Consider the following 19361-nt stretch of genomic DNA (forward strand, 5'->3'; position numbering starts at 1 on the left):
GTTGGTTTTTTGCTTTTTTTCGGGGGGGGGGGGAGTGGGCACTCACTCCCTCACATGAATAATACGAGGGTAATAATATACGGCTAGTTTTATTTCGACGCTTCGTCTCGTACCTGTACATGGTAAACTTGAATTCTGAGCCATTTTTCTGTCTCTCTCTCTGGCAGATGTCGCCGTGACGTGGTTTCGTGTATATGAGAGGCACAAGGTGTCGTCAGGTCCTGTGTCCCGTTCCAACGACTTGCAGCGACGCAAAAGTTCCTGGATGCCATGTCGATGACCGTGGCCAGTTGGCACGATACAGTGCGGTGCATCGTGTGACGGGCAGCGTCTCATGGAACAACAGCTCTCGTCGTGTTTGTATAAAGGTGCCCGCCCCCTTTTCTCTCACTCGGTCCGCCCGAGCTGTGTCAAGACGAGACAAGAGGGAGACGAGCGACGGCACGGCAGCAGCGTCAAAGCAGGACCTTGGCAGACAAACCACAAGAGACATCACCCACCTCCAAACCGCAGCGTCACAGAATCGCCAGGATGCAATTCCGCAACATGACGGCCCTGGCAACGCTTGCAGCGGCGGCGTCGACGTCGGCCGCACCGCTTGCCGGCAGAGTGTGCTGCTGCTGCGCCCCGGGGCTGCCGGAGCCGGTCTGCTCCGCGGTGCGGCTGGGCCAGGGATGTGGCTGGCTGGCGGTCATGTGCCGTGATGCTGCGATTGCGTGAGGAGACGGGAGACGCGCCGCGTGGCTGCGGAAGCTGGGTTTGGCGTGGCTGGGCTTCAACGCGACGAGATTGACGAGGATGGGCGTCTGTTTGGAGTGACGGTGGATGGTCAATTTCGCTCCGACCGCCGACCGAGGGCTGTTTATGCGCACTGCATCAATGATTTGCGCGGGCCTTTGCCTGGCCGAGGGTTGCCGCAGACTGGGTACCATCGGTTCCGGGTCTGTGTCGGGACTCAGTAGCGCGGAATAGTGGGGCCGCCGCCAAGACGCCAACCTCCAAAGCCAAATTGCCTTGGTGATATTGGGGACCTTTGCCAGCGCTGGCAAGCTCTTCAGCCGTTTTTGTTATTTGGTGTATTGCTTCCCCCCCCGGATATGTGGCTGCGCCGCTTCGCACATGCGAGAGCCAGACCGCTCCTGTGGCCCGCCCGGGTCCCGGCAAGGACAAGGACGCAAGAGGCCCGTTGCGCTGTGATGCGTCACTGACGTCACTCCACGTGGGATCGGCGACACGTACTCCGTATGTCATTCTTTCCCACGTGCAGCAACAACCAGCTTCTTCCGAGTAGTTTGGGCAGCTTGAATCTGGCTGGGACTACCCATTTCTTTTTTTGCCTTCTTTCAAAAAGCACGACTTCCTCCGTGGTATTGTTTTTGAAGCACGGATTCCCGACGCCACATCTTGCCGGCACTTTGTCCACCCGTTCCCGGCCGATATCGAAAACACTTCCTTCTCCCGCAACAAGAGGTGGAGGTTACCAAAATGGCAGACCAAGACGACATGTTGTCGAGAATCATTGGGGCATCTGCCACGCGCGACGTCGTGCCCCGGCCCAATGAGACGTATGTCATCCTCGACCGCGCCTCCGGGGCTGCCCTTGCCATTTGCGAGGGCGAGCTCCGCCTCGAAAGGGACCTGACCAAGGCGGGTAACTGCTACTGGCGGTCCGTCGAAAAGGACGGCTGGATGGGCTTTCGCGAGACGCAGCTGGGGAGGTACCTGGGGCACGACTTTTGGTGGAAGTTCAGGGCGGACAAGACGGAGCACAGCGACTACGGCTACTTTGTGCCCAGAAGGCTTGCTGACGGGGGGTACGTGCTGCTGGCGCCGAGCCTGGGGAAGTTGCTGCAGCTTGTTGCTGGGAAGAATGGTGAGTTGGGGGCCGCGGAGAAGGGCGGCACGGCGTGGGAGTTTATCAGGGTCGATACGGACCAAGAGGAGGAGGAGCCGGACGACGATGACGAGGCGGAAGAGGTGGACGACGAGGAGGAAGACGCGGACGAGGTGGACGAGGAGGAAGGTAATGCAGAGGAGGAGGAAGACGCGGACGAGGACGAGGAGGAAGGTAATGCAGAGGAGGAGAAGGACAAGGAGCGCGAGACGGAGGAGAAGGAGAGGGAGTGATGGTGAGTCTGGAAGTTGTTCTGGGCGGGCGGTGTCGGTGATGGCATCAATGGAGTTGCCGCCTGGTCGTCACGTCCTCTTTTCTTTCTTTCGTTCTTTCCTTCTTTTGTCATGTTTCGGTTTGACTGTGTTTTATCGTTAATATTTCTTGTACTTGTGGCATGGAGGGCGTTTCTTGGCTTCTACCTTCAATACTAATCCTGGGACGAAACATGGCTGGGCATGTCACAACTTGGCTCCAACAAATGGTTGCCAAGCGTCGTGGCTACGTGCAATGTACGTAGCCTATCATCACGTCAAGTAGTCGCCATTCTGTGGCAAAATTATGCTCGCCAGACAAGACCTCTATTTTGCCCCAAAGACTAGAAAGGGGCTCTGAAGCTTTGTGTGACTGCCTATTTCGGTAATTTTTTGCGGCCGTCCCAGCAGGACAAGTTACAGTCAAGGGTCCGCTGGCGGTCCGGACTACTCCGTAGGTACTTGGGGTATCCCGCCGAGGTGCAGTTACCCCTTTCTTCGGCGGTCCAGTGTCCTAGCCGTCTGGGGTTGTTTGTTTGCTAGTGTCGAGCAGAGCTTTGTAATTGAGACACCGGAGAGACAGACGAAGCGGGAGGAGTCGAGACTGGAACTTCAAGTGAAGGGCAATCAGGCCCACGCTCCTCATGGTCTTTGAGAGCCTATTGTCACATCATGTTGGCACTGCACTGAATGACGGGAAACGACTTTGAAAAGATTCGGTCGAGCCGTGAGAGGTTGCGTTAAGAGACCACCGCCAACATTGAATCAATTCGAGGCCGATAATCGGGGAGGCCGTGACTCGGAACAGGCCCATCGTTAGCCTCGCAGTGGTTACTGATCTGAGAGATCAATAGCCGGATTAACCGTACTGGCAGGGTTGTAATGCGCGGAAGCCAGAAGACCGTTTGCCGCTGAGTGTGGCTACTCGACGCTCTTTGGTCAAACTATTTGACCCAACTTCAAGGGCATGTTGGTCAAGACGTTTCCAGCCCAAGTTCCTACCAGAAGCAGAATACAATGGCTCACGCCAGTTGGTAGCCCCGGTATGAAACGAGTTGCCTGCCGAAGAAAGGCCAGTAGCAACAGGCTATCCGACGAGGCGGCGGCTAGTTGGCTCACGCCAAGGTTATGGAACGTCCAAAACTCCCGCTACAACGTTCATTGAGCACGTCGCAAACCCCAATGGTAGCTGTACTGGCTCCGCCCCCGACGCTGCCGACAGGGTCATCCCTCCCCCCCACCCTCTCTTGCTGTATTGCACGGCAGAAACGCGACATTTGCCTGTGAAGTCTGTGTGGTATCATGGCCGCGGCCGAAAGAGATGCTATCCCTCCTTGTGGCATAGGATCGAATATGATGACAAAAGTCCAGCAGAGTCTGCTGAGGCCGTAAGGTCATGTTGAAGACGCGGTAGGGAATTCTCCTTCGGAGCCCAGCGCTATGGCGACCTCGTCTCCTTGTCCTGCAGATCATCACATTGACCCGCCGTGAATGAATTGCCACACTAAAGCGCTGGAAACTTCCGAACCTTCGCCGGCCGTCGCTTTTGGGCGCGGCATGCCTCCCGGCTTTCCATGCCTAGCGCGCTCGCATTCGCAATCCCATCCCCCAAGTTCGTGGGTGCGTGTACCCTGTAATATCTCTAGTACTCCGTACGGGGTGTCAAATGGTGTCTACCACCCTTTGATTGCTTCTGGATTGGCTTGGCCGCAAGCTTGTGAAATAATCTACCCGAAAGATGAAAAACATCGATGGGGCCGAGGGAACTTTGGCTATTTGCTGGGATGGTTCGGTGTCGGCCACGGGACATGCCAGTTTGTGTGGATCAGCCATTGACGCATAGGTCGGTTTCGAGCTTGTTGGACGGCGACCAGCTCGGAAATGGATGCTCGCGAATAGGTGAATGAGGTGACCGATCTATACCAACAGGTCAAGAAACGTAGATGAAAAACGAGACTGATTCGATCCCATCCATGGTCAGAGAAGCAGAATAAACCGTTGCAGCGACAGCCCCTCACACACAAAAAGTACGGGAAGGTGCAATCGACCAAACCTTGGTCTTGCCTGCCGAGTGTGGACGGTGCGACGTCTCGTAAGGCTGAAATGGCATTTTCCCAACCAACAAGCAGAGAAAACGCCGCGACTGCGACTCCTTGGCTATACTATTGACCAAGCAACCGCCTCCAACGTCAGTCTCACCGCTTCAGTAAAGAAAAATGACGACTTCTTCGGAGCGGGACGGAGTTTTTGGTCTTGATCCGGCTGGCGATACGACAACGACATCTGATAATTCATGGCAGACAGGCATCTTTATCGCCGATTCTTTGGAGCGCTTGGCCGGTACCGCGCGCGGCGGGCAGAATGCTGGTCAGCAAGGATATGCATTGTTCGTCATTCGTGCCTGAGACCGAACAAGACAAGCCTAAGCCTGGTCGCGAGCCATGTGTGTGTTTTCCCCCTGCCGCCATGTGCTTCTTTGGGTTGTTACGCCAAGACAGCTGACCATGAGTTAATTTGAGCAGCTTTCCCGCCCGTCACTGACATCGTATCGCGTCAGCCCTTCCGTCAAGTTTCGAAGTCGTAAGATGGCCCCGATTCTGCTTCGTGGGCAATCAATCTGCCAAGCACACGGTACAGTCAGTCCCCCGTTCGCCGACATGGCAGACTCGGCTCCTCCCATTACTACGGGGAAGCCCTAGTGCAGATGACCGAAGGAGCTCGAATCTGCGCCCTAAGAGTGGTATATTGAACCTTGGGGCCCCGGGATTGGCCTTGTGAGAGCCCTGCCTCAAGGCTCAGACCCTCCCTCAGGCCTGGCGTACGGAGTAGATGCAATCGAATTCAAGATCGAGTCGGCCCGCGCTGGCGGGTGCCACAAACAGATGCACAAATTCAGCGCCTCAGCGACAGCCTGTCTCGGTCTCGAGCCATGCTGTCTTCCCGGCTGGACTAGCGGTTAGTTGCAGGACCGGCCATGCAGAATATTAACACGGTCGTATCACCAACCAGCTTGCTTCGGCACCCTCGGGCGACAGCCGGGCCTGGCCCCATTCACGATATCCAAACAGACGTCGCAGCGACGGCCGAAACAAGCCACTTGACCCATCCATGTTCAAAGCACCCCGTTCCACTTCCTGCGCCGGTGCTCGAGTGCGCGCCGCAGACATCGAGGATGACAGACAGTAGGGCGAGACCTAATTAAGGCTAAGCAGCCAGCGTCATTGTACACTTGGGCCTTGGGCGCTGCCCGTCGTCCCGACTCCTGTCGTGCTGCCGCGAGCCCCCCGAGCTCGATTCTCCCAGGCCAACGAAACGGACTTCTTGCTCTGCTTCCTGGCAGGCTTCTTCCTCTCCTCCTTTGCCCCTCTTATCCCAGCCCTTATGACCGCTATAACAGGGAACAATCGTCGCCTGTTTTCTGCATAGACGTAGTCGCCCTCGATTGGCTTTCTTCGTCGTGCTCCTTCAAGCCTTCACTCCCATGCGCTTTCCTCACCAACCGCTCAACATCGTCCCAGTACATGGATCCGCCACCGGTCTCCGATGCTGACGGGCAAGAGGCTCCCACAACAGTAGCGTCTGCTTCTTTGGCAGCTTGTGGCATTGCGACAGCCGCTACTCCTCCGGCAAAACGACGTCGTACCGCTCCCGTCCTGAGCGATTGTTGCCGCACTTGTCGCCTGAGAAAGGTAGAAACTGCTCACCCATCAAGTCAATGTTTCGACTTCTGGGGCCCTCACGACGTCATCTCAAATCAGCATCCTGACCAGTGGACATTATCATGCCATTACACACCAATTTTACACGTCAAACGCCATGATGGGACATACTCTTCGTGTCTCATCCTCAGACGAGTGCTCACTCTGTCGTGTGAAATATAAATGGTCAATTGTTTTGGCGTGACACTTGCTGATGGATTTTCATGCAACAGGTCAAATGCTCCGGCAACCCCGGGGATGGGCCCTGCACAAATTGCGCGAGACTGGATTTGACGTGCAACTTTGCCAGCACAGAAGAAGACGAGGACGCTGCAAGTAAGCGCGCCCCTGGAATTGGATGGATATGCGTTGCATTCGAATCGCGTCTCCCAAGCGGTACTCACTAACCCGGCGTCAACTATAGTCTCAAGGACAACGCCGTCTCACAGCCATACAGAGGCCGGCACTCTACGGAAGAGGGCACAAAGGGCTTGCAGCCAATGCCACTCTCACAAGACTAAATGCTCGGGTGACTTACCGCGATGTAAGAGATGCGAAGCTGGTGGTCTGCCTTGCGAGTACACACCCGCCAGGAGAAGGTTTACCAATGTTCGGTTTCAAAATGCAAGCAATGCGGCAGGCACTTCTGGCAACACCAAAAACGACAACGCTGCTGCCGAGGCCATGTTGCCCGCCTCGGGGACCGCCAGCCGGTCAGACACTGTGACGAGCCCGACATCGAGCGCTGGGAGTACCGGCCATGATCGTTTTGCTCTCATAACAGAAGGGTCAAGCCTGACTGCCGAGTATGTTGCGCCCCTTCACGGCCACGACGCAACCAAAGGACGCTAACACGACTGACGCAGAGAGATGCTGGTACGCCGCGACATACTCTTACGGCATGTGAACGCCTACATGGACAACATGTACTGGCTGCCGTGCCAAGGGTTTCTGCACCCAAGCACTACCTACAGAGAAATTCAGGAAGGCACGTTTGACCCCGTTGTGGCAGCGGCCGTGTGCGGTATCACGGCGGTCTTCGTGAGCCCCAGCGATTCCGGGGGCGAGTTTGGCGTCAAATGCAGCGCACACGTCGAAATGTACCTGTTCCAAAACATTTACAAGTTTTCCGACGATCTGTTGGTCCTCTTTGCCTTGAGCATAACGTTCAATCTGATACGCGGAGAATTTGCCAAGCTTTGGCAGTCCTTTGGCGTCGCCTCGAGGCTCATGCTCGGTCTACGAGTCAACTGGGATGTACAGTCCCAGAATCAAACGTTTGCTCAACAAGAGTGCTTGCGACGTATCGCTTGGCAGCTCTTCTACTTGGATCGCATGCTCGCGGGCGGGTATGAAGAGTACATTTCCTGTCGCGCCGAAAATATGCAAATTGCCTTGCCGTGCTCGGAAGCAGCCTTTCGAGACAACAGACCAATCAGTGCCGAGAGATTGTATGACAAGCCCGGAAGTCATCCAAGTACCATCAATCTACACGGGTATCAGCTTCGTCTCATTGATCTGCGACACCGTATACAAGTGTAAGTGGCTTCGGTGTCTGCGCTGAGTTCGAAGCGGGAAAGACTAACAGGCCACGTACGTCTAGAACTACAAAGCGACTTTGCAGCTCGAGCTCTCCATTGCAGTCGCAACTGGACGCGTCAAAGGTAATGGCTGACATTAATAGACTGCAGAACGAACTGACTCGATTCCACATGTCGTTGCCGCCCGAAATCCTTCTGAGTGACCAAACCGTTGCCAAATACATGGCTTCCCCCGAACGAGCTGGCTACGTATTTCTGCACACTCACCTGGCCGTGAGCCATATTGACCTGTACCGGTTCTCACTCCCAGGTCAACGAGACAAGGTGTCGGCCGAGGTTCTTCGCAAGCTTCCGAGGGAGTTCATAGCTCGGTCGCAGAAACAGGCTGTAGCTCATGCAATGTGCCTCGGCCGGTTTTGCGACGCAATTCAAAACGAGGTTGACCAGATGCGCGACACTGGAAAGCTTGAGCTTGCCGGCGATTGTTCGACATTTCAGATGTCAACTCAATGCGTTCGCGTCTTGTTAGTGGCTCTGCAGTATGGGCTGTACCGAGACATCGCCGATGTTACGACGGCACCACTGTGGCGGAGCGTTGAGGTCGACGAGGCACACATTCGCTTCCTTATTGATTCAGTGCAAAGGGTTACGAGGCCTTGGTGCGACATATTGAACGTTGCGCGACAGGCGGTACGTCCGCCTGATGTGTCTGTTCCGTGGGTTTTGTCCACTAACTTTTGTCTCGACATGTAGTACGACCACAACGTCACACTAGTTGAAGATTTCAACAAGACTCGGAAAGTAGCAGACCAGAGGGTCGCCGAGAGCATGTTTGGGTCCAGATCTGAAGGCTCAAATCGCGTACCGGGTCCTGACGCCATCCTCAAGAGCATCGCTACTGGCGAACCTGAAGAGTACCACAGGCGAATGGCCTCTCACAGTCCTTCTGATTCTGCTCGGTGGGTTGGATCCCAACCATCACCACCGGCTCTAAACATGTTTGCCACAAAGCCAGGAGCTCAAGCAATCGAGGCAAGCCAGGGAGATGCCGCACCAGGGATTCCACTGTTCCTTGCCCAGGCCAGAATTAGACCTGGTAGCGCCGCACAAGATCCGCTCATGTACGACGCTGACAACTCTTTGATCCCAATGGGAGATTTGGATGCCGTGCTGCCGGACACGAACCCGCTTATGAATGTCGAGGGCATGCCTATGCCAGGAATGCATAGCGGCGACCCGTCCATGTTTCATCAGGCGATACCACAACCAAGTGCAGGCTTCCTAATGGCCCAGCAAAGCGTCTTTGGCGGAGACGCCTTTGTGGATCACTACATGAATCGACAACACGGCCATGGCGGTTATTCACAACCTCCCGGTGGCTATTAGACGGGAACAAGCTCTTAGCACAACAGGTCCCATGCACAGACTGGACGACGACAAGCCTGACCCTGAAGGCGAGCCCCATGGGCAATCACGTGTACAGGAGCAATCTAACCGCCGTTGCTGCAATATCGTAATTATGTGTGCCCATGGTAACCATCGGCTGGCATACTGGCGCAACGTGCAACAAGACATGGACGACGACGACAACCTCACAACAATCGCAGGACGAAAACAACTTGCTACAGGCTACTCACGTCGTCCATATTACGACTCATGGTCTCAACGATGTGAAAGGGACATTTGCCTTTTAGAAATCACGGCCTCTTCTTCTCTTCCCCCCTCCCTCTTATCCTCTAGACTCAACCTTTATTGGGTACTCGGGATCCAAGTCACGCTAGTTTGTAGCGTCTTCTTTGTCATAGAATTTTGCGTTTATTCTTGTAGTAGTTGTCACCGGGTCACTCGGTCTAATATTCCGGCGTTTGGTGGGAAATGCTACGACAACCTCGCAGCAAGTATACAAAAGGTCCACCACACATGGCGTACAGATGGGATTGATTGCTGAAAGAGCGTGTTTTGCATATATACCAAGAGTCACTGTAAGCGGTGACGTATCATGAGCCAAATGCTTCTAATACACATGCTGTCTTTCAATCTGTCGAGTTGTGCACCTCGTCCGGGAACACGGTGCCGCCACCAGTCGCAAAGCGGTAGACAGATAGGTCCGTAGGTGCATCAAGAAGAGCCAGGACGACATGCACCCAACCTTTCGTCCAGATGGCTTGGTCGAAATAAGCACACAGCCTCGGCGTCCTGTTCCAGCTTCCAACCTCAACCCCGTCACGGCATCGGAATGGCCCCATCTTGGCCAGCACAGACATGTCGCCACTCAAAAAGATGGCGTCGCCCGTACCCCGTACATATTGCGGCCAAGTTTCACTTGGCGTGGAAACGAATCCCCCGCCCCCCCCTTTTTTGGCGGGCAAAATGGGGACGGGGGATTCTAGGTCATCGTGCTGTGACTCGGGGACACCAAGATGGAACGGGATACAGCACATCTTGGCGTTCAGACGTGGCTGGCCCGGGGCAGTGGTGAAGCAAGGCCAAGAGCCGTCCGTCTGCCCAGGGATCGCGAGACCGCAGCGTTTCCATGACGGCATTTACAAACTACAACCGTGGTCGTGACGCTTGTTCGTGAAAACAGTACATACGTACTTGAATTATGCACTATCGAATATACAACTATACCACGTTGGAGGCAATATTCCGCATCTGTCGAGATGAATGGCCTTTGCCTCCAGTATTGTGCAACCGTCTGTCCGTTGTTGCTATTTACTTGGTCCGCCTCTTCCTGATACCGACCGTCCAATGTCTGCGGTGTCGTCTCTCTGGTTGAACTCCGAGCCCTCGATGGCAGGCGGCAACGCAGAACCAACTTGGCTTGCCTCTTGGTGCTCATTTCTGTGCTGCATCCATTCCCACCCGTCGTCAGTTGGGAAGTCGAGAGTGAGCTGAAGTCATCAATGGAGACTCTGCCGCGCGAGAGGCCGACGATCCGAGACCATCTCAGGTACATGTACCAAGTGTATGAATGTGCTTTGATCGTATTGAGTTTATCGTTAGTTACTCCAGGGTGGAAATCGCGAAAATAAGAAATAGATGCGACACGATTCAAAAGAAACGGTTGCGCTGTAATTGATCGCAGAGATGGAAGTCGCCGAAACGCTTGTTGAGCAATCCAAAATAAACTGACTGTGGCTGATGCTGAGTATTGATTGAGACAGCTCAAATCGTTGAATTAGTCCACATTGCAACTGTTGCCGGCAGCTTTTCTTGTAGCGTCGTTGGCGTAGTACCGGAAGGTGACCTACTACATCGCAAAAGTGTGTTTAGAGTTGGCCAAGACGTGAGAAAACAGGCCGAAAAAGAAATGAAACGAACAAACTACCGTCAAGGAAAGGCTGAGAAGACGAAAAAGTGGACGACATGGACCAAGGAAATGGCCCCGCTCGTTGTGTTACTGGAACAAGGTCCGGTCCTTCTCCTTCAATCCACCAATCTTGTCCATGTCAACGGACTGAAATTGACCTTTGGACTCCTTCTCGTACGCTGGTAGCTCCTCTTCACGCATGGGTTCAAGGCCAACGGCGGCGTTGTCACCGACACGCACCACCAGAACGCGGCCGCTCTTGGCATGTCCATTCTCGTCTTGTTCGTCAGGGAATGTAATGTGAATCTGCGGAACGTTGTCGGGAGAGTGAGGTGGGGAATAAGGGTTCTGAAGCATGGGCTGGCCGTCACGGCCGATGTAGAAGAGACTCGACCGGCCATTGTGAGTTGTCTCGATGGTCAGGCCGCAGGAGTTGGTCTGCCTGACGCCTTCATAGGGAGGCAGGGGACCGTTCTGAAGGCGCTGCAGGCGTCGTCGACGATGGAACAAGTAGAGGAGGGAGGCGAGGATGAGGCCTATAAAGACAAGGCCCAAGATGGCGAGCATCAAGTCAATCAGATTATTCTGGCCGTCGTCGCTACGACGGGAGATGTTTGAAAATGAACGCATGGCGAGCCGTTTGCTGCCGACGAGGAGCGGCCTCCAGGGCTGCGTTGAGTAAAGTCGGTCAGTGGAAGGCATCGCGCTGCGGGCCGGGATGGAGCTGCCCTCAACAAAAGAGCTCAAGGTGTCCCGTGTTAAAATGGCGGGAGGCATGGTGAGGACGGGTTATTGCAAAGGCGCAGCCGTCGATAATAAATGAGTGTCTGTAAACAGCAGTCCATCTGTTAGTCTTCCGATACGCAGTAGAACAAGTCGAACGCGACAGTATTGAATTTCTCGCGACGTCCATGACGCCCAAGATATTACGGAGATGCATTCCAATGATGAACTCGTTGTCTCGCGGGGGTTGAGTTAGACTGATGCACGTGCAAACTGATTCCCGCAGCGTGCAAGACAATGTTATATGTATGTAGTATACCGAGTACGTGGTTCGCGTTTGGCGTTTGGCATTGATTCGAGACCGAGCGCTTCATGCGTCACCCGTTTTGGGACGAGCCCAGCCCGCCCCTCCAGAAAATCCAATGCGCACCGCCTCCATACCGTTCTTTGTCGCAGACGAAGAGTGGCAAGACAAATACATAGCAGCGAACAAGGTAGCACGAGGATCAAACGTTTCAGGACTCACGTCAGGTGCAATTCCGCCAGGCTAGATAGAATGTTGGAAGTTGATCATCAAAAGTCGCAATGCGCTCATGGCAATGGCAAGCCGACGAGGACAGGTCTGTCGTTGGGACACGGGTTTCGTATTCGTAGTTGGCGGTGGTGCGTTTCGGAAGGATTGGACGAAACTTCAGCGAAAGAATGGAGCTGAAGGATCCCGAAGAAGCTGTCGAAAGAATGAAACAAGCTCTTGAAAAGGGAGGGGAAGGAGCGCGCAAAAGGGCTCGAAACGAAGGGCCTTCTCCTGAAAACTCGCAGGAAAAAAGTGTGCTCAAAGTGAGGAGAAGGAAAAGGGAGTGAGTGAGTGACCTGGAGTAGCGGAGCACGGGAGTGAGTAGAAAGGGGCAGCAAAAGGAGATGACGGCCAAGACAGGAGGGAAGGCCGGCGCGGGCCCAGGGACTGACTGGATCAGCGCATCCATGCCGGGTGAATGGCTCGAGACGTGACCAAAAAAGCAAACACTTTCTGCCCCTTGCCGATGAGGCTACCCCAGGACGCGAACAACAGAGCTGGTGTTCCTTCCGAGTCTGTGTCTGTGAGCGCTACTTTTGTAAACTCCGAATCCACAGTCTAAATGAAGATGACGCCTAAAAATGGGTCATATGCAGGGGCCACATAAGAAGCCATTGGTTTCTACTCCGTACCGGGCGTTTCAATTCCATACAGCCAATCAAGTCGACTCACTGGGCAGACCCTGGTTTCTCTCCACGTACTCCTGTAGGTAGCCAGGTACACCTACATGCGCGCGCGGCACCTGTTTCTAAGAAGAGGACTGTCACAAGATTCACAAGACAAATACAATTTGTCGTGTAAAAGTGATGAGGATCATGTGCTAAAGTACAATTCAAGCACTATATTTTCCCGCCTGGTCGAGTTGAGGACAGCCACCAGAACACATCTCTGGGTCGTATGGTACGAACCGTACGATACCTGTCGTACCCTGGATCTCTGGGGACCCACCTGAGTACTGGGTAAGTAACTTGGGTGCCTAGGATCCTCGTAGGTCGGTCGAGATACCTCGTTTCTGGGACTTAAGCAATGCTGTTGGGGCTACAGCTCTATAACGACGTCGCCAAAAGCCGTCGTGTGACTCATGTCAGTACAAGTAGTCAGACTTGTGACCCGTGGAAAGCCCTCAATTGTGAATTGTGTGTGCATGTACTCCGTACATTTTTACCCCTGGCTAGGTACCTACCTAGGTATTTGGTAGCATGCGCTAGACCAGCTTTAGACTTGAACATCTGGAGACCTCGATGCTACTCCGCACCTCTTGGCTAATGACCGAATCATGTTCAATTTGAGGCTTGCACGATTGCACCGTCCTTTCCGGTTTACAAAATCCTTCGCACGATGAGCATAATGCCGAGTCCGTTTACCAATACCATTCTCTTCCGGCGGCGCACCAGGGCACGCCGTGTGCCCATCTGTCGGCGCTATGGTATCATTTTATTGGCCGTTTTGCCGCCCAGCGCTTTCTGACGCACAACTTGTCGCGTTGCTCCTCGTCACAGGCTCACAGCAGATGAGACGAGCGTCTAATAGCAGAAAGCACGGCACACGTCAGCTTGTACGATCGTTAAACTAGGTTTCCAGGCGCTAGTATTCACAGGCGGTTCATGACGGTGCTGGTGCTGGAGACGCCCACAAGTTATGCTAGACCTACTCAGCGACATCGGGCCAGCTTCAAGTTGAGTTTGAAACAATGTTGTATTCCAACGGTCTGGGTCCCACGGGCTACTTGTGTCAGCTTCGGTATTGGTTTGCTGCGTCGAGTTTGTCAGTCAAAACCTTGGAACAAATATCAGTGTCGACCAACCCAAACCCGTCTGTAACACGTTCTCTTCCGTCCGTTGGACGAATCTTTCTTCAGCACGCCAAGAGAAGAGACAGGCCAAATCGTTCTGCCCGTCTCCATCCCTGATTCGATTTCAGAGCCTCGTACAAAGATGTGCTCGTGCACGCAGCTCAGCCTTCAAAAATGTCCTCGAAGCCTCTTCTGGCAGCACGCCAAGCCAACTTGTCACATGTCATGGAACGCATGTCATGTGTTTCCGATATCTGCGGCCCCTGCCCTTTGTCTGGCGGTTGACTGTGCCTCGAAAGACCAAATGTTGTTCAGTCTCACTGGCCATTGCGGCCGTTTGCCCTGCTGCAAGATATCTTCCATCTTTTGCCTTTGCACCGCAATCTTGGAGTCTCAACTTTCACACGGGTCGTGGCGACGTGGTGCCGTGCGAGGTTATGGCGTGTTATTTCTGGGCCAGCCCGTTGCGACCTACTTCGCACATGAATGTACGTTGCTAGACCCTGCGACGTTAGATATGGTCGAACTCTGCCGGGGAGCGTTACCCCATGACCTGTATACGAATCCCGCTGTCATCTGGCAACCATCTTTTCCATTGGGACTGCAATGGCGCCACCTTGATTCTTACCTGCCTGCGCACAAGGGGTATGCAGTAGTGACACCAGCATGGCACACCGGATGCGACGCTGCGCAACTCCGTACTCGCAAGCCTCATGTCCAAGCTCTGGCTCAGGCCGTCGTGCTCACTCCGCATTAGTTGACCTACTTCATGAAGCAGTCAGCTATTGATACAAATGATGATGCAAATCCCATGTTCAAACCTTTGAACCCTCTGCGCCGTCCTTGCGTCGCGGCAATTGCCATCTGTCTAGGAGCCGTCCCATGTTCATGGTCGTCATGGTCTACAACTGCCGCGCCATGCACGATCCTAAAAGCGACAGGCTCGGGATCTAGATTCGGCCAGTTCCAGATAACGTGACCTCCCCGGCGGCTTCATTCGTCTTGGGACGTGACAAAGGCGCAACTAGATGTCACCCACCGTCGGGCCGGAAGAAGCCGTGGAGGTCCATCCAACCATGGGACTTTCCGCAGGCGTTCTTCTGACTTGAGGTTTCATTCAGCCTTGGCCTGGCGCATCTGGGCAAAGCGGCCCAATCCATCTGCCATGGCCCATTGATGTATCATGTGTCAGTTTGCGCCCCATTCTCTTCTTGGAGGCGATACATACCTCAGCTCTCGCTATTCAAATGTCTTCTCACCGACGTCGCCAATGTCCCAGAGCTGTACGTCGGCCCGAACAGATAGCAATGCCAGCTGCTGGGATCTCGAGACCAACTCAACCATCATGAGCATCCGCATGACCAAATGATGGTTCCCAAATCGATTGACTGCGATGCTCATGTACTCTGGACATTCTGTAGTTCAGGATGCAAAGCAGTAGCATGTTTGTTGTTTAGCCTGGGTATTGGGGCAGGCCAATGGGACTTTTGTGATGGAGAATAGATGTGCCGTTTTCGCAGCTCAAGGACATGTCGGTTAATTACAGCGCGAACATGAACGACACCTTTCCCACAGATTCTCAATACACGACCAGGAGGGTCTCCCATGGCTTCCACCGAAACATTCAGTGTGCCTAGCAACATAGTAGTAGTAACAAAGGCTCACGGCTCACAGTACAAGCACAGGAGCTTTAGGCACGGTCGAAGCCATGGCAAACTTGGGAGCGCAATCATGGAGTAACAATTACCGCCACAGTCGATCTTCGTTGCTTGCATGACGTCAGATTGCAATAGTTGACGACATTTCTTGAATTTCCCAACGTCACCCTCACCAAAGGTTGTTATTTGGTAGACGGGAAATTGACCACTTCAAGTCAAACGAGGGGCCTAAAAATTGGTCAATGGCTCAATGTCAAGTGCACCGTGAACGGCAGGGATAGACACGACACAGACATGTGAACCGCAGGGAGAGAGAGCACCTGGCCGCCATCGTGCAGCCTATGGCAGAGAATGAAGAAATCGGTGAAGCGATGGCAAGTCACAAGGTGAGTTGAAGAAAGGAGGGATCCTGTGGCTCTCCAAAGTATCATCAGGGCAATGGTTAGTCACGGATGGCATTTTGTTCTAGGCTTGCGTTTTCGTCTGGAGACCCCGACAAGAGGCCTTGGAGGGATTTCAGTACCATGTGGCTGTTTTTCTACGCGGAGAAAGACTTTGAAGCATAAATTATGAGCTATGGCCACAATCACAGCGTCGAGCGAGTATATGGAGTGGTAGCATTAGGCGCAAAATCCGATACACCTCCCATATTCGCTCGTGAACAGAAAAGGCTTGATGCTGCCCAGGTGACCAACCGCTCCAACACCGCACCACAGGAAGGGATGACTTATAGCTAGCGGTTGGCCTCAACAGGGTCGATTGCGTGGGTGTGTGGACTCGGGAAGCTGGCGGGTTCACTACCATGTTTCGGTCGATCTAGCGATGGGTTCCATGTTGCGGTCTCTCCTCGGCCTCCTGCTAGCCCCAGAAACGACGCCAGGGAACAATCGGCCAGCCTTCTGGCCCTCTTGGGATCACTTCGTAGTACTAGTCCGGCGAATCGATGCTGGGCGGCTGTTCATAAGTACAATGCGTTTTGAGTATCGGCGTCAGGGTATACGGGTTGACCTGGCCATCTATTCGCAAGGCCGGCTCTCTCTCCTTGACTGACCGTTGGCAGCCTCTTCTTTCACTGCGAGAGAACGACAGAGGTTCTTTGTAGATTGGGAGACTCAACAGAGACGATGCTGGGGCCCATGACGTGTGGTTGGGTGGGTGTCTTGCATGCGAGTGAGAATGCGGAGTACGGTGCCAGCAAATCGTAAATTGTGCGTGACACGGACGCGCATTGTCGTCGAGCTTCTTGGCCTTGATGCTGCGTGAGTGCATTACTCGCCTTTTGACTCGACCCAGCCAGTACACTTCTTAACAAGTGGTGTCGGGGATGGTGGATGGGCAGAAAGCATGGCAAATGGAGCAATGGCTTTCGTTTTCGTCACTGGTCAGGTCGGACATGTTTGTGGGTCATGCCTTGCCTGACGGCTCATGTACTTCGTGTACTCATGCCCTTGTCCGTTTAAAAACGAAATGTTTGCCCTTGCCAAACTTGGTCTGGGAGATGCCAATGGCGGGAAGAAGTCGGGGACCAGGTGACGGTCGGAGGCGACAGACGCAAGCTTTCAAGTGCTGGTCTATAGACTATAAACTGTTCGTACTTTGCGGGTATTCTGGTCGTCTATCTGTCAGCACCCGCCTTGCTTGTTGGATAAAGCGCAGTGATGCTGGAACGCGTGAATGAGAAACCAAGGTGAAAAAAAGACTCGTGTGCGAGACCCGTCAGATGGCCCTCGGACTGCGGACAACCTGCGCCGAGCAACCACTCCGTCGGCCGTTGACGATGACACGAGATGCCACAATTGCCGAGTGCTCGACTTGTGCAGTTTGCCACTGGGAGTACGGACCATTATTTTTACGTCCTCGAATTTGCTTCTGTGCTGTCTTGTGCGTCGTTGTGTTGTGTGTCGTGCCTCGTCTACGCCCTCCATGTCACTTCCCGTTACACATCTCTCCCTTCAACAACGACGGCTCACTAACGATTGCCCGGCCCTTCTCTCGTCTGACACTCCTCTCCGCTCGCTGTGTCCATGTTTTCAATGCCATCTGCTCATTTCTGCCCTCCTCCCCGTACGTACATTTGAACAAGCTCGTGGGACCCTGGTGTTGCGCAGACGGGAATCCAGAGGCAACATTAAACAACCGACCACGAAGCTTCACGCTCCTTCACACGGAGCTTCACGCACCGGTTCTTATTAGTGTCCCGCACCTCATGACCGCTCCATACTTAGGCACTCTGCAATGTAACTACTAGTACTGCTCAGTCGATGCCGCCAGGCAGAAGCGAGGAAGGGTCCTGCTGCCCTACCTCCAATGTCCCTTGGAACAATTGGCCGTCCCATGTGTGTCTCGTTATCTAGACCAGTAGCCTTCCGTCTCATACTACTCATCGACTTGGTTTTTACTTTTATTTTTTTATTTTTTATTTATTTTTTTTTTCAGCCTCAATCCATCTTGCTAAGAGGCGCTGATCAATTTATGCCCCCTCTCGTTCCTTCCTTGATGGTTGGTCTGGCTTCTCCTTCCAGCCTGTGTCTGCCTGCCAAACCGCCCACATCTCTCCACCCAGCGCGGCCCTTCTCCCTTGGTCGAATATCTGTCTCGGCCATCATTCCTCTCAATTATTATCCCTGTGTCCAGAGGGACATTTTCTTTCGACAGCGCTATTTTCCCGCATTCCCTTCTGGTCTGTCTCGTCGAGAAAGGAAAAGCCGGCCCCTTGATCGCGTTGCATTGGATCCGCCCTTTCTTGCGGCCCCGGCTCACCACCAACATACATCTACATTGCTTGCGGCGCCTCGACGAATTTCTTGCTGGCTCGCCTTCTCTCGTCGCCATATCACTTTGTCTGCATTTTTTTTCGTTCATCATCCTCACCCCACTGCAGTCAGCGCTCTCAGTCACTGCCGCTTGGCGCTGGCCACGTACATTTTCGGCCCGAAGCTTGTGGTTGGTTTGTCTATACTTTATTGCCAGAGACACCATCTTGTACATGTCGTCTGAAGCCCGCCTGCTCCGTACCTGTATATCAAGTCAAAGTTGCAGCCGAAGCACTTACTCGTCCGTCTCGCACATACTCGATACAAATTTAGATTCTGCGAACAACAACAACAACAAGAACAAAAAAAAAAGAAAGATTTTGACCTGACGCATCGTGGCGAAGCTTAAAGTTCGGTAGCCGGTAGCGCCAAAGCCTAACAAGAGTCAGACGAGCCAACAAAGAATTTGACGGCAGCGGGATCAGGCACGGGTCCCTAACACGAATAAGTTCCCGCCAGGCCATCAACAGCATAGCGCAGCGCAGCACAAGTCATTTTGTCAGTTGCCTTTGCACGATCTGTCCATATATATGTAAGTGTCCGGCTTGGAAATTTGCACGGCACCCGTTTGTTTGACTTTGGTTTCCCCACGTCTGCGCACGTCTGGCGATCAGAACTCGCTGCTTTTTCTCGATTTCGATCGCAACCAACTACCGACTGGTGCCGCACGTCAGCCTTGCCAACCAAGGCGACGTCTCTGGCCCCGGTTTTTTGGTCTTCCACACTGGAGCATACTCATCCCAGCCCATTGTTGCTTCTTCAAAGCTAGCAGACGACTCTGATACAGGCGCTACTCGGAAGACGCTGATCATATTGCTGTGAGCTGGAATCGATCCTTGTGCTGACAGGCTTTGTGTGCAGTGCCTCTTGCCTAGTGTAGTTGACGACCAGTTTGGGCTCAGGTGCAAGACCATCATAACGTTAGCTGACATTGTCAAGAACTGTCTCGAGAGGCCGCAGACCCCGCTCGAGCTACATTGTTTCCTGCGAGGAACACGACAACGTCTAGAAAATCCACGTCTTTGAATGGGCCCTGTCGCTCCTGTCCGCGGACCCTGGTCACTGTGAGGAAGACGGCCCCCTTGACGCAAGAGAACCCGAAAC

The 19361-nt window shown here is 53.7% G+C and overlaps 3 protein-coding genes across 3 annotated transcripts; 2 read left to right on the plus strand and 1 right to left on the minus strand.

Moving 5' to 3' along the window:
- Window positions 1–1485: 1485 nt before the first annotated feature.
- Window positions 1486–2127, plus strand: MAM_02460 (uncharacterized protein; the record flags this gene model as incomplete). Its single annotated transcript, XM_040821259.1, has 1 exon — window positions 1486–2127. The coding sequence occupies one exon, from the start codon at window positions 1486–1488 to the stop codon at window positions 2125–2127; it is 642 nt and encodes a 213-aa protein (XP_040680673.1).
- Window positions 2128–6527: 4400 nt separating this feature from the next.
- Window positions 6528–8770, plus strand: MAM_02461 (uncharacterized protein; the record flags this gene model as incomplete). The annotated part of the gene is made up of 4 exons (XM_040821260.1): window positions 6528–6649; window positions 6710–7381; window positions 7528–8074; window positions 8138–8770. 4 exons carry the CDS (start codon window positions 6528–6530, stop codon window positions 8768–8770), a joined length of 1974 nt encoding a protein of 657 aa, XP_040680674.1.
- A 2014-nt stretch (window positions 8771–10784) lies between these two features.
- Window positions 10785–11474, minus strand: MAM_02462 (uncharacterized protein; the record flags this gene model as incomplete). Its single annotated transcript, XM_040821261.1, has 1 exon — window positions 10785–11474. One exon carries the CDS (start codon window positions 11472–11474, stop codon window positions 10785–10787), a length of 690 nt encoding a protein of 229 aa, XP_040680675.1.
- Between the last annotated feature and the right edge of the window lie 7887 nt (window positions 11475–19361).

Source organism: Metarhizium album (genome assembly GCF_000804445.1).
Source record: "Metarhizium album ARSEF 1941 chromosome Unknown scaffold_4, whole genome shotgun sequence".
NCBI lineage: Eukaryota > Fungi > Ascomycota > Sordariomycetes > Hypocreales > Clavicipitaceae > Metarhizium > Metarhizium album.